General features: G+C 32.6%; 1 protein-coding gene and 1 long non-coding RNA gene across 2 annotated transcripts; one reads left to right on the top strand and one right to left on the bottom strand.

Annotated features, from left to right (window-relative positions):
• Nucleotides 1-9,054: 9,054 nt before the first annotated feature.
• LOC114424523 lies at nucleotides 9,055-10,156 on the bottom strand. The gene is made up of 2 exons (XR_003669003.1): nucleotides 9,857-10,156; nucleotides 9,055-9,385 (listed from the first exon to the last, which is right to left on the bottom strand). It is a non-coding gene; the product is annotated as an uncharacterized LOC114424523 (long non-coding RNA).
• A 2,442-nt stretch (nucleotides 10,157-12,598) lies between these two features.
• Nucleotides 12,599-19,651, top strand: LOC114420927 (lipase-like PAD4). Its single transcript, XM_028386639.1, has 4 exons — nucleotides 12,599-12,772; nucleotides 12,852-13,176; nucleotides 17,095-17,817; nucleotides 18,682-19,651. The coding sequence occupies exons 1-4, from the start codon at nucleotides 12,744-12,746 to the stop codon at nucleotides 19,504-19,506; spliced, it is 1,902 nt and encodes a 633-aa protein (XP_028242440.1). The 5' UTR covers nucleotides 12,599-12,743; the 3' UTR covers nucleotides 19,507-19,651.
• The last annotated feature ends 197 nt before the right edge of the window (nucleotides 19,652-19,848 follow it).

The following is a 19,848-nucleotide window of genomic DNA, read 5'->3' as shown; positions in this document are numbered from 1 at the left end:
TGGAGAATGAACTAATAAAAAGAATATCAGGGTACGAAAGGTCACTGATGGATGTAAATTTCATGTAAGGTCAAGGAGGTTAAGGTTGGAAATGTTGAGGTTTTGATGACAACTTCACCCACCACTTATGAGGTCAATTAACCTTGGATGAATTGTATTTCCCATTTAATAATTTTATCTCTTGATATAAAAGTGAGATCCACTAAAATTAATAAATTTTAGCCAATTGTAGTCAATAATAGAGAGAGTGTTAGTGTTGTTAATATTCCAATTTTTTTGTTTACTAGTTAGTAGTTATTTAATGTATAACTAGTTTAATTTTAAAACAAAACATAGTTCACAAATTAAAGATTAAAAACTTTATATGTGAAAAATAATATGAAACTATGGTTAGGTATTTAGATTATACTCTCTTTATTCTTAATTATATGACCATTTCAACTTATTCACTATCCTAAAAAGTGATTAATTTAGTTAATCGCATTATATATGTCAAATTTTTGTATCATTATTCCAAAATTATTTTTTCATATCTCTTTATTCACTTAATTACTTATCATTAACTTTTGGAGAGAATAATTAAGTAAGGACATTTAGGAGAAAAAGTAATCAATACATCTAAAAATTAAAAAATAGTCACATAATTAGGGACAAAATCAATCATGGTTGACATAAGTGCCAAGTAACGTGTGTTTCTTAATAAGTGGTCTAGGGTTGAAACTCAGATTAACCTTTGGTGTAAAATAAATTATGTTGAAAAAAATATTCATATAATATTCATATAATACGTGCTCATAATTTTTGGTAAAAATTAGTCATTGTTTTTGACTTTGTACCAATACTATATTAAAAAAATTACCTAACCAACGGATTATAAAATTATGAATAACCTAACTACGAACACCTACTTATTGTGACCAATCTCGATTTGTTAGTTTCGATGCAAATCATGAAACCCCCTTGGTTCAAACGTCATAGAAAATAAAGTCCATTTAAAGAAAGGTTTTTGAACCCTATTGCTCTTTTTGAGGTCAACACGAAGCCATAACCAAACAAGCATATTGATCATTAGATATTACTTCACAGCAGATCAACAAAGAAGGTAGTAACCCAACACCTAGACGTGTCAACCACCTCCACAACCATTAGCATCCATTTGGTTTTTTGGTTCAAACGTAATTCCTCTTACGTATGAAACTAGAACAATTACTTTATTGGATGCGCATGGTAAATCATATTTTAAAGAGGTTAAAATTTGTTTTTTTTTTCCAATTGTTCATAATTTAATTTTACAAAAATTTAATATATTTTTCGTTCTTGTAAAATCAAAATGTGTTAAATTTTGATCTGGAGCTAGATTGGTACATTCAAACCTACGTGTTGACCGTTGGGGGAGGTGTAAAATTTTTCAACTTTTTACATCGGATGAAAATATAACTGGGCAAGAATTCCTCTTACCATCGGATGTTGTAGGAAACCGGACTTTACTAAAAAAATCCACACCCAAACAACACCCCCTTACCATCGCACCGCCATCACAATCAGCATCCCGTCTCCTCTGCGTCGTGTCACCGCCTGCACCACCTCCTCTGGCGCAAGCACTGCACCAACCAGCCCCATCACCGCGCACGCCGCACCAATCAGCCTTGTCACCGCGCACACCGCACCAATCAGCCTTGTCACCGCGCACACCTCTCTGCCGTCGACCTCAACGCCACCAGATCCATGTGCGACCTCTACTTCCCTGGACCAGATCCTTTCTTTATTGTTTTGTTCTGCTTTGTGTGTGTTTGTTCTGGCTATTGGCTATGGTGGTTGAGACCTCTGAAGAAGGACTAAAAATTTGTGACAATTATTTTGCATCTTGTGGGGATTTTAACCCCCAGAAATCGTAAAAAGGAGTATTCGTCTATTGGGCCAATGAGGAAGTAACTCCTCAAGAGGAGAATACACGTAGGTTTTGGATTCAACTGATCATCCTTCCGGACCAACAAGGACCGGATTTCATTTTTGCAACAAAAATATTTTCAAAAATTTTGAATGACAAGAAAACCCCTACTCGTGGGTATCCGTCTGAATCCGTTCCGACTTTGACAGGTAATACTCGAGTTGACCGGGTATGAGTTCGGGTTTGGATTTTCTCCAATAAACAAAAGTCGGGTACGGATATGGGATTACTAAACCCCGAACCCGAATCTGTTCCGCCACTTAAAATCTTTAGAATTTTTGCATACTTTAATCAAAAAGCATAAAATTTTATTACTAGTTAATTTTATTTTAGAATTTTTACATAATTTAATATTATTTTCTTAATTATTTCTGTAGACACACGCACTATAATAAATATTGATATATAAGTAGTTAAAAATAAATGTTTAATAATCAATTTATTTTTTCTAAATTCAAATTTTTAATATTTTTTTTACAAAAAAAAAATATTTTTCTAATTTGAATTGTGTATGGGACAGGTCGGGATACCCGATACCTGACGTATATAGGGATGAAACAATAAACTTAAATTCGTCGGATATCGAATATTGGTATGAGAATATGTTGGAGAGTCGGGATAAGGGATTTGGAAGATAATACCGGTACCCACCTCACTCCATTACCATGTCTGGTTCATTTTGTCTCATAACGTGTTTTGTTGAAAATAAAAATATCACAAACCACTTTATTTTAAGTATCTATTTTGTTTAGGGCATGCTTGGTTTAGTACCGAAATCAATTTTACATACCTTTTATCATTTTGGCTTTCTCTTTTTCTCTCCCTCTTCCTTCTTTCTATCCCTTCCTTCCATCTCTTCATACTTGAAAATAGGATGTACACTTAACATTTTTTCTATGAATATAAGCAATTCTTACATGCTTCAGGTAATGAAGTCACCTTTTAATGATTTGACCAATCATATACTTGGTAGTTGCCACAATATCAGAATTTGTTCTGCTTTGTGCAGCGCATCTAGTTCCTATCAGATTGAAATATTCAGCTAATTAACTATTCACCATTGACATGCGAAATTTAGCTAGTAAAGACTCCCAGGTGGCAAGGTCATGGAGGCACAACCTCGCGGCAACCACAGGAATTAAACTAGCAAATATGTGACTACAAGTTATATATTCGCCAACGCATTTCAATTAATTTTTAATCTTTTTTTTACTAAAAAATTTATTTAATTATTCAATAAATAAATTATTTTAGTAGTTTTTAAATAATTTTTAACATTTTTTAAAACATTATTTAAAATAATATTTTTAAAACACTAAATTCTAACTTTTTATATTTTTTTCTTCTTTTAATCCTTGACATATTTATCAACCTGTTTATCTTTTTTTAAATAAATTATAATTTTATTATTTTTCAATTATTTTTATACTTTTTAGTTATATCAACAATTAATTTTATCAAATTCTTATAATTTAATAAGTTAATTTTTTAATTATTTTTGTCAAAAAATGATCCAATAATTGATTTTTTAAGCTTAATTATAGTTTATTAACTTGTTAATGTATGATTATGAAAAATAAAATTAACCTTGATTAGTCCTTGCATCATATCTATCAAAATAGGGAATGATTGTGTATATTAATTACTAATATAAATCATGAGAGAAATGTTCCAAGCCATATTATCAAAGATCATACAGTACCCAACATAACCAACATACCGACTCATCACTCATCATAACAACTGATACATGCACTAACTCATAATTAACGCTCTCACATAACCGCATCCCATGAACTGATATTGCTTATGCACATACTCGTCCTTATCCCCAGCTCCTTCTTGTGCATGTTGCTCTCCCTACTTGGAACATCATTCTCTTGAACTCATTAACTATTGTGTTGTTATCAATTGACATCACTTTAAGGGACACTGGTATCATGCCTATCTCCCCCTTCTGAATTAGTAGGCTGTGATCCTGAGGCCTGCCAAATCATACTAAGTTGTGTCACTGTATCAACTTCTCTTGTGTTTGAAAGAGTTTATATTCAAAATGTAGACTGCTTTTGATTGAATAAATTTTTTATCGACATGTAAAAATCAAAGACCAAACATGAGACAAGTCAGCAAACACCTGTTGTTCTAAGTTTCTAATGAATATATCTATCTATCTCTCTGACTTTGTCAAATAACATTGTGAGCCATATCTTTCTAGGTTTCAAATGTAAGCAAACATTAATGGCCAAAATGGAAAAAAATATAAAATAAATCAAACCCCCCCTTAACTCCAATAATCATGAGTGGTGAATATTAAAACAAGACACACACTTACAGTTTCATCTGGAGCAATTGCATATCTCTTTGATATGGAGGACAAGGATTTCCCTATTTAAGGGGGAAAAAAATAGAACATCCAGAATCTTGTTAAATTATTTTAAGGAAAAAAAAACTAATTCTACATTAGTCGTCAATTGGTATACCGTATACATCAGTAATGACAAAAGAAAAGGAAAACATCACAAATGAGACAATAACAGCACCTGATGTTGGATAAGGTTTTGAGGATTCTATGTGCTGCCCGGAAGATCCATCAACACTGAAGGCCTTAATAATCATTGGAACATTGCTATAAATGCAAGAAAGATCACATCATTATTCAAGCCTTGTAATGAAATGCACCCATTACCGAAGACTACTTCTGCTTAATGAAGCAGATCAGCAACTTTATCTCTTAGGCCACCACAACCAACTTTTTGAGGGAGGAAAAAGGAAAAGAACATTCAAACATATATTCTGATAGGCAAGCTTAAAAATACAAATTGAAAGAAAAGAATAAGATTCGTTGATGTCTCAACCAATATTATAATTTAAGCTTATTCTAACAGTTAACAAAGTAATTTTTCCTGTGCTACATTAAACAAGCTAGACTTTAACTTTCCCAACTCCCCTTACAAGCTCCTTTGTTCATTCACAGTTTGACTACCTACTTCATGAGTGGTAAAATCACCCAAGACCAAAATCACAAGACGGACTTCATCACCAAAGATCCTCCATCCATATTCTAACAGATATATAGCACCAGTGAATGTGATGACTAAATAGATGATTTTAAATTCTGTTTCCAATGGATTTTATAGCATGAGTTAAGAAATCAGAATGAAGCAATTAATGCGTTCAGAAAAAAGGCCTTGTTTGAATCAAGAAGTTAACACTGCCAACATATTAATAGCTTCGAAGTTCAAACCTAAATAAAAGAAAATATCCCAATTGCATAGTGCTAATGTTTGAAACCGATAAAGCATTGAAGTGGACATTGAATGTGAATTATGTGATGCATATAGTATATAACTTGCACATGCAAACGCTATTACGGGTCTATGGTTTCTCCATTCCAAAGTTGTCCATTTGCTCCTCTTCCCCAAGAATATACATTCTCACGTTCAGTAACAGCAATCGTGTGTCTCCACCCGCATGAGATCTGACGTACTTTCTACCAAGCCAAATAAAAGTTTGCAGAAATAAAAATAGATGGTCATTATTATACAAAGTCAAGAATTTTCCAAAAGAAGAAAAAGGAAAAAGGTTGTTGCAGTTTCAAGTACCTGATCATGGGGAAAGTTCACTTGCATGGGAGAGCAATAATCTAAACAATTCATTTCTATCATTTTAGGAATTTATCTCAGGTATCCTATTTCTCTTTGGTTCAACTGGCCTTTATTCAAAATATTTTCAAATATTGTTTACTATATTTTTCTACATGCACACATGCGTGTTCCCTAGTTAACCAACCTTGAATTTAATTTGTATCCTTTGAGTTGTGTTCAGCTGTTCATAAGTATTTCATGTTGTTATGATACAAAAAGAATCATGAAAATAGGAGAAGAATAAAAAGTATTGCCAACCTTATTTCATCCCCAGCCCAAAAGTTCTCCACTAGACGTGAGTGCCATACTATGCCTCCACCCACCTGATACCAGAAAGAAGTCCTAACAAACATTAGAGACAAATGCCAACTATAACTACTATACTTTGTGTGACCCAGTTTTGTTTATATTAACCTGGTTAAATTTTAGAAATTTATAAGCAATAAAAACGACAAAACATCTAAATGAAACCAATGGTCACCAACTAAGCATGAATTTGAAGGACCACCTGCGAAATGAACTTGTCACTCAAGGCTTGAACCTTGCGAGGCACAAGATGATCCTCAAAATTCCCATGTCCTAGCTGGCCGTATTTGCCCCATCCAGTTGTGTATAATCCACCAGAAGATGAAACACATCTTGTATGCCGCCAGCCACAAGCAACCATGGCCATCTTGTCACCCTGTAAATTTTCAGTTAGGATGATATTAGAAGTTAACACAAGCAAGTTTAGGATGACGTACTTTCTACCATCTTGTCATAATTGGAGAACAACACCAAAAGTATCTAAGTAACTATATCTAAGTTTTTCCCTTAAGTTAATAGCAAGTTTAGTTTTTTCAGGAATCAAATAATAAATATAATCTCATAATATATTTTTCCAAACTATAGTATCATAATTAAGGTCTAACCTGAGATGGTAAGTTTGTAAGTTCGAGGACATATATACATCAACAGTCACTTTCTCAAGGAGCAAACGATCATTTGTCACCCAATCCCAAGTTTCCATATCGGCCCCAACCCCATCCATACAAATTCCCATCTTCAGTGATTGCTACACTATGTTCAGCACCGGCAGCAACCATTTTGATAGGTATTCCCTACAAAAATACAAAAGTTCATGTCATTGTCATGAGTCATACATTAACTCTTTCTTGACAAGAGAGCAATTGTTGCTGTTGTTTTTGTTGATGTTAGCTGCCTTTTCTCCTTCATTTGTTCAAATTGGAGGATATATACTTGAAACTTTTACATAGCACGGGTATTCGGACTAACGAAATGCCCGTATATACCCTTCGGCCTTCAACACAACAAAGCAAGTCATCCTTCAAAAGTATTCAGGTACTTGGCCTAGTATCCACAAAACACACAAGTCTTTAGTTACTCGTCAGCTCAAGCCATCCCTCAAGAATATTCAGGTACTTGGCTGAACCAAGTACTCGAATACGCATCATAAAAATACCCGCAAAGCACACAAGTATTCAGGCACTTAGTACAGCCAAATACCTGAATATTTGTATTCAGCCAGTTGCCATGTCCGAACACGGGGACATACCAACTGGTCAAATAAAAAACACGTGAAAAGCATTAGGGTACTTAGCATGGTGGTCAGCACTCGGCCTAGCCAAATATCCGAACACCCCTGAAGACTACTTTGATCCTTGACTAGGGACTCAGCATGGGGATTGGTACGGCCTAGCTGAGAACGCGAATACCCAAAGATGAAGAATCATGACCACAAAGGCATTAGGGTTATTTATGTAAAAATCATTGGGCTATTAACAGAAACCTTAATGACAATTACTAGAGCATTATCTAAAATGGTAATGATATACCAAGGCGCATAGGTCCAAGGGTCCATTCAAATATGTATAAATAGTCATGCGAATATCGAGGTAAGATTGTTCACAGTATATTAATACTTGTTTATTGCTCTGACTTGAGTGCTGGAGTGCCTTTGGCACTTACTACTCCCTTCCTTTTACTGTCGAGCACCAATCACCAGAAGAGAAGACCTTGGAGGAGGAGTTAGCAAGGAGAAAGATTACCTGATTACCCCTTTGCTTGTACAAAACTGTTAATCATGCTTTCTTTTAATGAATGAAGATCAGATGATGGGTTGGTTAATTACCATGGCATTCAGTTCCACCTTTTTGAATGTATTTCCAACTTTCTCCTTCTCGAAAAAATAAAAAATAATCTTACTAACCTCATGGTTTCTGAAATTTCTTAAACTTCAAAGAGCAAGCACAGTATATTTCATTTGAAAAATAGTCATGATATTAAAAGGATGATACTTCTCCTAGTTTTTTTGCACATTTTCATGTAAAAGATATAATTCTGTAACAATTTGCCTTGCTATGTATAACTAAGCGCACTAATCAGTTAGAATTTTTTTGTCAGCAACTTTGAGAACAGTTCAATGCTTTCTAGCTTCATTGAGTACTATTAAAAACAATTTTTTTTAAACTGGATTATTTATTAAAGATAACCTGGACTCAGTTCTGAAAAGAGTACCTCAAATTTTTGAATTTTTTGTGGCAGAAGAGAGTCCTCTGTGGTTCCAAGTCCAAGTTCACCATTTTGATTACGTCCCTAACTTCAATTGTAACAGAAAAATAATACAGCAATAGTTTTAGTAAAAAAAGTACAAAATAATATTAAAACTAAACATTGAGAAATTATTTGATGTCTGACTAGTAATGCAGGACATAAAAAAATGGAAAGGAACATAAGTTCTCTGCCATGTAAAGAAGACACATATACAATGCAATATGTCACACAGGAAATGAGAATTAAAAAACATTTTTCTTTCTGCTGAAACAAAAGACCTGTAACCAGAACCTACATCTAGGATTATGTTGCAAAGAACAAATATATTCCGCCTTTTAGCCTTCCAGAACAAACAAAGGATTTTAATATTGCTATATCTGAAATAGAATGTCAAATTAGGTGTTATTCAGGATATATAAGAGTTGGAACTATACTAAATGCATGAACCATGGCCAACGTAGCAGAGCCAATCCATAAAAGGAGAACTTGGGTAGGAAATGCTTTAATAGTTACTTCAGTAAGAAAAGATTCAACTCAGCAAGAGCGTGCCCCTAAAATCAAATGGACATTATAAAGCAACCTCTTAATGCTCCAATTAATGTCAAAGATCCTCTTCAAATATTCTCTTAGGAAACATACAAGACAGAATGAAATGAAAGTAAAAAGATGGGGACAAAGAATCAGCACGAGCTACAAAGTCTGGGAACAGCTATTAGTGCATGAAAAAGATGCTTTAATGGGATGTGGAATGAGCATGTCACTATGATCACCATGGCCCAACCTTCCAAAGTCACCTCTGGAAAGCCATAATACGATCTACTTGAGAACTTAAAAAGATATCAGAATCTGTTACGGGTCTGCAATTCAGAAACTGGTTTCGAGGACAAGGGCCTCCATGAGGAAGAAGAATAAGAAGAGTAAAGGAAGTGCTTCTATATTTCTCATTGCTCTTGCTTTATTTACAAGGTTATTTATACTGCTTTCTAATAACTGAATTTGTCCTTTAGCTTGCAGGAATATTACAAATAACAGAGTTTGTTATCTTTGTCCCCTATTGGCAGACAAAGCTTATTCTAGCAAGATTATACTACCGCATGGCCACGCTGCTCATACGAAATCCTTAAGGTACGAAGGTTTCGTAATTCTTCTTTTGGGCTTGTTTACTTCTTGCACATCTGCTTGCACCCTTGCTTCTAGCTTCATGAATATGTTCCCTGCTGCTGCCTTTGGTTCCTTATCACTACGTAACAGAATCACTAATAAGTTAGGTAAACCACATTTCAAAATATTGCTTTTGATGTGAATAAAAATGTCTCAGAAATTTCCGGGTAACTGAAAATAACACTAAATGATGTGCCCAACAATGTTAAGATATAAGTTTTTTCCTAGCAACCAAATCAAACTAGTTGTTCAATTTTCATACTAACAAATTATTGATTCCCAAATCAAACTTGCATTTGAAAGAAACAAGGTCAACTACTCCACCTTCATGATGTAATGAAAAAACATTTGTATACATATTATTGATTAGAGCATACTAACTAATTTGCCGATTAAACTAGATATTACTTTCTTGAAGCTGAATCCAACACTAAATCAGAACATACATATACCTGTGTGGTCGCATTCTAAACCAAAAGCCAGAGTAATGAGATTTTATTTATGGAAAAACATACTAGCCAAAAGATAGTTAAGATGGAGAGCATAGTACCATCCCCAACTATATACATCCCTGCCAGACTCAGAACGTGCCATAGTATGATCAGCTCCACAAGTAACACATATTATGTCTTGGCCATCCAATGCACTCAGTTTTGTAGGCAAAAGTCGATCATCAGTGTCACCATGGCCTAACTGTCCATCCTCTACTCGCCCCCACGAGCAAACAACATTTCCAGCTGTTTAAGAATCAAAATTAAGAAGAAGAAAAATGACAGAAGTCACACCTAGGTACAGATTGAGATGATATGAAAATGATTCTTCAACAAATTACTCTATGAAAACCACAAAGTTCAACAAGACAAATCAATAAAATTAATAAGAGTAGCTATATATGGACATGGATACGAAGAAGATGAAAAAGAAGAGTTGAAGTTTGAACTAGACAAATCAGTATTCACTTATATTTTTGATTCTTCGTCTCGGCGACTCTTTCAACATGATTGTTTACAAAGTTTAAGAAACTTCCTGTTACTAACTTTTAATTCCTCACCAAATTATCTGTCAAACACATAACTATATATCTCTGTTACTAATATCTATATCCATTCCAAATCCTGATGATCACTAAAAGAAAATTAATGTACCTATTGTATCACTTACAACAAAAATAAATAAATACAAAAGTTATAAACGTACTTCACGTTGGTTTGATAGTTACTTACACATGTGCACCGTATCAGAAGATGATAGTGACATGTGCACGTTGCAGACGCTTACACTAGGTCACGGTAAAAGTGAAACTGATTCTAAGTATTCAAGAGATTGAGTGTCTGGTATGAGTGTCTTGTGTAGATTTCAATATTTAAAGCTATTTCAACTATGATTTTCACTGATTAATCTATCTTAACCATGATCTCTCATGTGAAATAGCATAAGTCACTTGATTTCACTCTCCCTTAGTAAGTTCAACTGAATAACTTTAAGAATAAATGTGCATAAATAAGGTTAACCAATATCATTTCATCCCTAGATATGGGTTATTAGAAGTTTTTTCAAGTTCTTAGTGTAAAACAGGATAACATACATGTATATGGGTTACCAAACCATAAACAAAACAATAAGTATAGAAAGGAAGAAATAATATTGAAATAACATTAGAGTGAAAGTAGAGATCATTACATTAAAGAGTTTTTGGTATACATGCTCCCAACAATGGATAAGTTAGCCTCTCATGACTATCTGAGACCCAAACCAAGAAGAAGAAACAAAGAAAATGAAAAACATGGAAGAAGAATAGCTCCCAAAGTGGCTTTTGTCTCCAAAAAATGCATTAGACAATCTCCTTTTGTCCAGAACAATGCCCCTTTTAACCACCTCAGAAATGCTGCTAAATTGTCGTGTTTTTTCAAAAAGTCCTAGCATGTTAATCCTACATGTATGTGCTGAGCGTTATACACAATACAATTGACTTAAGTGATAGCACTGAGACTATATGTGTGCGCATTGAGTGCACATGCACGATACAATGAGAAATCAACCAAATACTTGACATGTGTTTCTTTAGGTTGGGCTTCTCACGGTGAACATGCAAAGTGCTCCCTTTCTTCGCTTCTTTCATTGCATTGTTGTTGTACCAAAACTTTACAAAATAAAGCTAAACACTGTCAAATTCATTAACTTTAACTTACTTAGGCTAACAATCCAAAAGGATCCAAATGACTATCTTTTTGGATCAAAAACAGATATTTAAGATAAAAGAAATGAGATAATTACTATGTAATTTAAATGTAAAAATCAAGTACGCATAACAATTATCATTGACAAAGTAGTGTAGGACTATGCTATGTTCACATGAGTAAAAAAAATGATCTATTTAACTAAAGATTATGTGTTTTGTTTTCACCATATAAAAATTTACTTTAACACCTATGATTCTAATCTAGGACAAAAAAATTATTTATTTTATACATAAAACTATCAATCAAGTGATAATCAATTTGTCTTTAGTATTGAAAACATCAATCAATGAAAAAAAATTATTTCATGTGGAATACACATTAATGTAAAACATCTCACCTATTAAGAGAGAAAATAAATTGACATGGGAGATGGCTGATGGTACTCATATTTTATATATATATATATATATATATATATATATATATATATATATATATATATATATAATTTTAAAAGTGTACTCCAATATAAAAAAAAGTTTAATACTTATACATAAAAGTGTATAATAGTTTTACATTAATATTTAATTATAAATTATTATTTAAATTATTTTAAGATAATTATTTAAAAAATCAATAAATTTATCATAAATTATAGATTATAATTAAATCAGCATGTAATTTTTTTTTATTTGTGAATGTATATTCTTTTTTCTCATTTCGTATGCTGCTTAGTCCAAATGCCGCGTGAAATTCAGAGGTGTTAATTAACAGAAGACGGAGAGAGAGGGTTTGTGGCGTTGACCGAAGTTCGGTCACTCATTTCATTTCAAAACGCGTTTACGTTTCATTTGGGGGACATCAAATTTATATGCTTGTTTACAAGCGGAATCTGAAAATGAAAGGTAATAATTATACTACTATTAGTCATGACAAAGTCAATTAAATAAAAAAAATGCTTGTCAGTATATCATATTCATTCTTATAATTTATAGGAGTAAATCATGAGATGATAACTTGGAGTAATTTTTATTCATTTTCAAACTAATACGTTTTTGTTAAAAAAAAATAAATAAGGTTTGATGTAAAGCAGTAATAAAATCTTGAGCACAGGATAACTTTCTTGGAGTTATTATATAGTGTACATAACTTCAATTCAGAAGTGTACATATTTCTCAATTTGGGTTGAAGTGGTTTAAGAGATTCAAAAGGTAAGGAAATTCAAGAAAAAAAAGGCAAAGTCATAATTCCATTTCCATGCGCATGGCTTCCAACGAAACTTCACCGTAAGTACTCAGTACTCTTTCCCCTTTCTCGCTCATCTTTTTTCCAAAAGCAATTGAGCTGAGCAGTCCCTGGTGGCAGGTTTGAGTCTCGCGAGATGCTCGCATCCTTCGTCTCGTCCACGCCCCTGCTGTCGGACTCATGGCGCCTCTGCACCCAGGCCAACGCCACTCCCTTCCTGACCTTCGTGACTGAGCGTGTCGGCGCCTCCGTGTATGTGGCTTTCTCCGGCGTCCATATGGCCGGCGAGTCCGACCCGAACTGGAGAAATTTGACTCCTTTGTACAGCATCGGCGGCCTGCCTCTGTTTTCGTCTCGGCGGAGCAAGGAATGGGAGGAACCGGTCATGGTTCATGCTGGCATCCTCAATCTCTTCTTTTCACTTTTCAATTCTTTCCAGAACCAGGTTCGTTCTCTATAGAATCACCTTATTCCTATATGCTAGCACTAATAATAACTATATACGGGATACATCAAAACTCAAAAGATGCACACAAAGAGATCATAGCATATGTAATTGATGCAAGGTAACTTATATCCAAATAATACCAACTCAACAGATTTAGAATTGAAAGGATAAAGTGAAGGTCGAGGCTGTATGATGTTTGATTTTCGGATTTTGTCATTAGTTTTGATTTTGAGGGATGATTGCTGCTGACACCTAGTTAGTCGGGATGCCTACTTTTGGCTCATTAATTGATAGAACAGAGCAAGAATACGAAAAATAATAATCAAGTGAATCGTAATATAATAATTAATAAAATCCCAAAAAAAGGAAAAAAGTTGAAATGGACATTAGGTAGATAAACTCCATCGTCCATTCCAATGCATTTTCAGATTTTCTTTCTCAGAGATAGGTAATGTACGAGAATGAGGCTCGGAGAAAAGAGGAAACAAGGGAGGATTTTTGTTAAGAAATTCTAATAATTGATTTTATCTATTATAATTAATTATGACTGAAAAGGGATAAACGATAACATATTAATTTAATGAAATTGAAGTATCATCAAATTTGTAAACATAGATGAAGGTGTATTGGAGTAAGATTTTAAAAGATTATTTTAATATAATTGTGAATTTTAAAGATTACATAAGAATATTATGATTTATTAGATTTATTTACAAGATTTATGATAGTTTAGATTTTAATGAATTTATATTTTAAGAATTTAAAAGGACTTGTAGATTTATAAGATTGAAAGGATTTTATGAATTTTTAAAAACACATTCAAAATTATAAGAGTTAGTGAAAAAATAATAAAAAAATGATGAGTTTTGAATATAAAAAAGTAATATATATATATATATATATATATATATATATATATATATATATATTTAACTTTTTTAATAATTATATTGATTTTAGCTTTATGTTCTTCTATACTAACATTTCTTGCAATAATATTTTCTTATTTTTACTTTTGGATTTGAATAATAAATTTAAAATTATATGTTAATTTTTTTATTTTTTAATTATTATAATTATTTCATGATAAATCTAATAATATATTTAAATGGGATAATAATAAATATATAATAAAGGGGACACTGAGGGTGAAAAAATGGTAGGAGAGAGTTATGTGGATGACAAAATTAAGGATGATATTTATGAAAATATTAAGGCGGATAGGTAATGGATATAGTTAATATAAGTAAAACATGATTAGTTGAAATACATATGATAAATATTAATTTAATTTAAAAATCAAAGGAAAAAGTACAAAGGAAGGGAGTACCTTTAACATTTTTTTATTTCAAAATAATAGGATAAATATATATGACACACACATATTAAGAATATTAAAGAAAAAAGAAGGCATGTGAGATGAGGAGAAAAAAGAGTCTAATTCTTCTTAAAAAAAGAATCTAATCAAAATTTGTATATTTTTGAATATCAAAAGACTTTTTATGTTATAAAAAATCATAATTGAGTATCACTAGATTTTGTTGTCTTTCTTAAAAAATCTTATAAAAGTTTTAATTAAATACCACAAGATTTATTTATAATTTAAAAATCTTGATTGAATATCATAAGATTTTTTTATATAAAAAAAATCTTTTAAAATTCTAATCCAATGCACCCTTAAAGTATGCCAATTAAGATTTGAGCTAATATTAGAATAAATTATAAATTTTTTGGAATATAAAATAGTAAATTATTATGTGTTCATGTTGTGTTATACTATCATTAGTGTACTAATAAAAAAAATATTATCATTAGTGCTTTTAGGTACATGGGAATGAAAAAAAAAAATCATTATTGTTTTGATGTTATTATTACTATTCAAACATTAAATTTTCATCAATTCCCCTTTATTTATAGTGCCCTAACACTTTAAATGTCATCAAAGCAACTATCAATGTGTATTATGTTAACTTGTTGGTATATGCTACAAACATTCCCAATCTCAAAGTTTCATATGTTTTTTCTTTCTTTTGTAAATATTTATTTGTTCCTAAAAGTATTGGTTAAAAAGAAAAAGTACAGTTTTTTATTGAAAAAAATATAGTTATTATATTAGGGATACAATAACAAACAAGATTATCAGCTCAACTTAATCCCATCGCGTTCAGTTGTCCCTTTGTTCTATTATAGAGCAATTTTTGTTGAGAAAGTTGCATCTGAGTTTTAACCCAAAAGTTGCATTCCGTGTCCGTTTTGTATCGTTGTTTCGGGATGCTGACTTCTGTATTTATCATCAATTATCATAATCATAATAATAATAAATGTATAAAAAAGCAAAGAACAATTTTGCAATGTGAACGGTCCCGTACGAACTCATATTCTCAAACATGGGTCCCTACCCTATGGGCTATCATTTTATAAAGGGACGGCTAACAACCAAGCCACCTTAATCAGTGCTTAAAACATTCAAGACATTATAATTTATAACACAAATAAATAAATAAGACATGTTAGACATCAGAAAGGGTCCAAGATTCCAATTTGAAAATTTTAAATGGCTGACTTATGCTTTTAAGTAACAGTTGCCTCCATCACCAAGCAAATCATGCCATTAACAAAAGATGAGAGTGGGATAAATTTACAGAGTAAACAATATAAAGTAAAACTTCCATTATCCTCGTTCAATGCCTTCATCGTTATTATACGAGGGCGTTTGTTAACGGACAAATATCTATGACAAATCAATTTGTCTTCTCTCCACCACCACTAGTTGACCGGTAAAATGAAACCCTCAAAAATCATTTTTAAATCCTTAGGAAATACTCTATGAACTGAAAGTGTAAAGGTTACTCGATTACACATTGTTTGTTATGTATGATTAATTGGTTATTTTTATGATAATCATTTTAAAAGTGATATTTATTATGCTTTTTAATCAGTTGACAGATTATACCGAGAGTGCGTACAAATTAAACTCTTTCTTTCACGAAGAAAGAAGTGGTTTTTAATACTAGGGTTTAGAAATAAAATATATAAAACTGCAAAATAAAATAAGATTTAGATAACACATAAAAAATATCTACGTGAAGAATATTCTCTCTGAAACATCATGTCTTTGTGATTTGGGTGGGTTAGATCCAACTTTTCTTACCATAGTTGTTTAAGATCACAAAATTATCACAACAGAATAAGATATCCCCTTCACATCAAATCTCTATTATGATGCCAAAGTCGGGAGCAAGAAAACAAGATTCGAGCCTTGGCGTAGTGGGCACTCTTGACTCTACCAAGCACCTACCTTGGCAAATTGAACAGAAAGAGTTGACCGGTCAATTTTGAAAGTGGCCTTTTCACGTACAGAGAAAATAGTTTCATTTTCACGCTTCACGCCAAAGGACCGTACTTTAAGTCGTATCATGTATTTTTAATTAGATCATTACCACTTTATGGGTCATTTTAGGAGTAACCTTTTCTTTTTTTTCAATGGGTACATCATACTAGATGAAGTCAAAATCCTAAGTTTTTATTCGCCTGTAATTATTCATATTAAAATCTTAACTTAAATACATTTTTAATTCTTACAATTTAATATTTTTTTTTACTTCTTACAAATTATATTTTTTTTGTTTTTCTTTCTTATAACAATTTAAATAACATTTTTTTCATTATTCAACAAAATGTTATCTAAAATAATTTAAGAACTAAAAATAAAATAAATATAATATGTCAGAACTAAAAAATAATAATTTTACGAGAATAAAAAATAAAAAAACTATATTGTAAAGAATAAAAATATATTTGAACCTTAAATCTTTAAAGGGCATTTTTCTTTTGTTCTTCAAAATTCTTTCACTGGAATCTTATTCTGTTATTCATATTCTTAACTAACTGTTGAAATTTAACGTTGCAATTCAGATGTTGGAAATAGTGGGAAACAAAGACACTAAATCAGTTGTCATCACTGGCCATTCCATTGGAGGAGCCACTGCTTCTTTGTGCACTCTTTGGCTTCTGTCTTACCTCCAATCCATCTCTTCATCTGTGTCAATATTGTGCATCACTTATGGGGCACCGTTGATTGGGAACGAGTCCTTTTCCCAAACCATTTTCAAAGAAAGATGGGGTGGCAACTTCTGCCACGTGGTGTCAAAGCATGACATAATGCCAAGGTTGCTCTTTGCCCCTATAACCTCTCTCTCTACCCAGCTAAATTCCCTGCTACAGTTTTGGCACTTGTCCATGACTTCACCAGATTTTGGGAAGCTTGCAAATCAGATATCTGAAAAAGAGAAAGATAAGTTGTTCACTGCTGTAATGGATTACTTGGAAGCAGCAACACAAGATGGAGAAAAATCAGCGCCAATTTTGTTTCACCCTTTTGGGAGCTACTTTTTTGTCTCAGAAGAAGGAGCAGTGTGTGTGGATAGTCCATCCGCTATTATAAAGATGATGCACTTGATGCTTGCAACTAGTTCTCCAGCTAGTAGTATTGAGGACCATCTGAAGTACGGAGATTATGTTAATAAAATGTCTGCACAAACATTGTATCAGAGCAACTCCATGCAAAAGAACATCCCTGACTCAAGCTATGAAGCAGGGCTTGAATTGGCCATTCAGTCCTCTGGCATAGCAAACCAGGTAATTGCTATATCTATTGTAGATGTAATATACAATGATTCATGTGTGTACCTAACAGTTAAAGCTTTTTGGGTTCGTAGATTCAGATTCTAAGAGATTAAGTGGTGCTAAATGGGTCTAAACATTATCACCTAAACAACTTAAGCTTTTAGAATAGGTGGATGATCACAATAGCCTGTCTCTTCTTTAGACCTTCAAATACCAAATTCCTATCTATTTTTTCATGCTTTAAATATATTTTTAGTTCCTGCAATTTATGGTTTTTTTGTTTTTCGTTCTTTGCAATCTTTTTTTTTGTTTTTAGACCTTGCAAATTATGTTTTTTTTTTTGTTTTTAGTCTGTAAGACATTTTAAATAACTCTTTCAACAGTGAAAAAAAATATTATCTAAAATGTCTTAAAAACTAAAAATAAAACAAACATAATTTATAAGGATTAAAAACAAAAAAAAATAATTTTACAGACGCAAAATAAAAAAGCCTATGGACTAAGTCTTTTTCATTTCATTACAAAGTAGGAAGAATAAATCTACCCTTTTCTTAGATTATCCACGCGTTTCGTAAGTCCCTAACTTTACAAAACACTCACTTTTTCTTGATTTTGCAAAGCTATCATTTCTTCACTTTAGTTATTCCTTTATTCCAACATTTTTCGCTAACAATAAAGATTAAATGACATTTTGCAAAGTCTTTCAAAAGTTAAAGATTAAGGTAATTATGACCTGATAATTTCAAGAACTGAAGTGGGGTTTAGTCTATTGGGAAAGCAGTGTCTATGATTTTTGCAGTGCTTTCTCACTTATATAGTTATATTAGCCACTCATGATTATTTTGACTGAATTAGTTACTGTGATGTAACCAATAGGAACCAGCTATTACATCCGCCAAGGAATGTCTGAAGACAACAAGGAGAATGGGTCCTTCACCAACCCTGAATGCTGCAAGCCTGGCAGTTAGCTTATCCAAGGTGGTACCTTATAGAGCGCAAATAGAATGGTACAAGACTTGGTGCGATGAGCAAGACGACCAAATGGGTTATTACGACTCATTCAAAAGCAGGGACTCTTCCAGTTCCAAAAGGGACATGAAAATCAACATCAACCGTTGCAAGCTTGCCAGGTTTTGGAACAACGTTATTGACATGTTGGAAAGGGGAGAGCTACCTCATGATTTTGACAAGAGAGCCAAGTGGGTGAATACTTCACACTTCTATAAGCTATTGGTTGAGCCACTAGACATTGCTGAATATTATGGGAAGGGGATGCATAGAACCAAGGGCCATTACATGCAGCATGGTAGAGAGAGAAGATATGAGATTTTTGATAGGTGGTGGAAGGATAAAACGGTTACTACTGGTAGAGAAGAAAACAAGGAGAGGAGCAAATTTGCTAGTTTGACCCAAGATTCATGCTTTTGGGCCAGAGTGGAGGAAGCAAGGGACTGGTTGAATTGTGTTAGAAGCGAGAGAGACACTAACAAGTTGGCTCTATTGTGGGATAAGATTGAAAATTTTGAGAAATATGCCATAGATTTAATTGAAAATAAGGAAGTGTCTGGTGATGTTCTCTTTAAGAATTCAAGTTACAGTATATGGGTGGAGGATTTAAGAGAATTGAAACAACTGAAAGCTAAGGTGCAAAGGTTTCCTCGTCAGTTTACCGGTTTTCTAGATGGGGAAGTAGTTCCTTAGTATGTAATTTGGAACCAATAACCTTAACTCATTGTAAGTGTAGTATGTATAAGAACTGCTTCCTTCTGCAAAATATCTCGTTTTGCTTGAGTTATAACTTTTTGTCGCTTTAGAATTTTACTTGAATACTTATATAGTTATATGAGAGTAGGGCTAAAGTGAATCATTAAAATATTAATATCACTATCAAATACAACTTGTCATCTCTAATATATTTCAGACTTTTGTTTTTTTATCTTTGATAATTTTTTTTTTTCACCTTTGCTCCGTGATATTTGAATTTTTTTTATCTCTCTCGTTAGTAATTTTCCGTAAACTGATAATGTTGGTGTTAACTTTTTT

This window comes from Glycine soja, chromosome 8, assembly GCF_004193775.1.
Source record: "Glycine soja cultivar W05 chromosome 8, ASM419377v2, whole genome shotgun sequence".
NCBI lineage: Eukaryota > Viridiplantae > Streptophyta > Magnoliopsida > Fabales > Fabaceae > Glycine > Glycine soja.
This window is presented reverse-complemented; position numbering and strand designations above follow the sequence as displayed.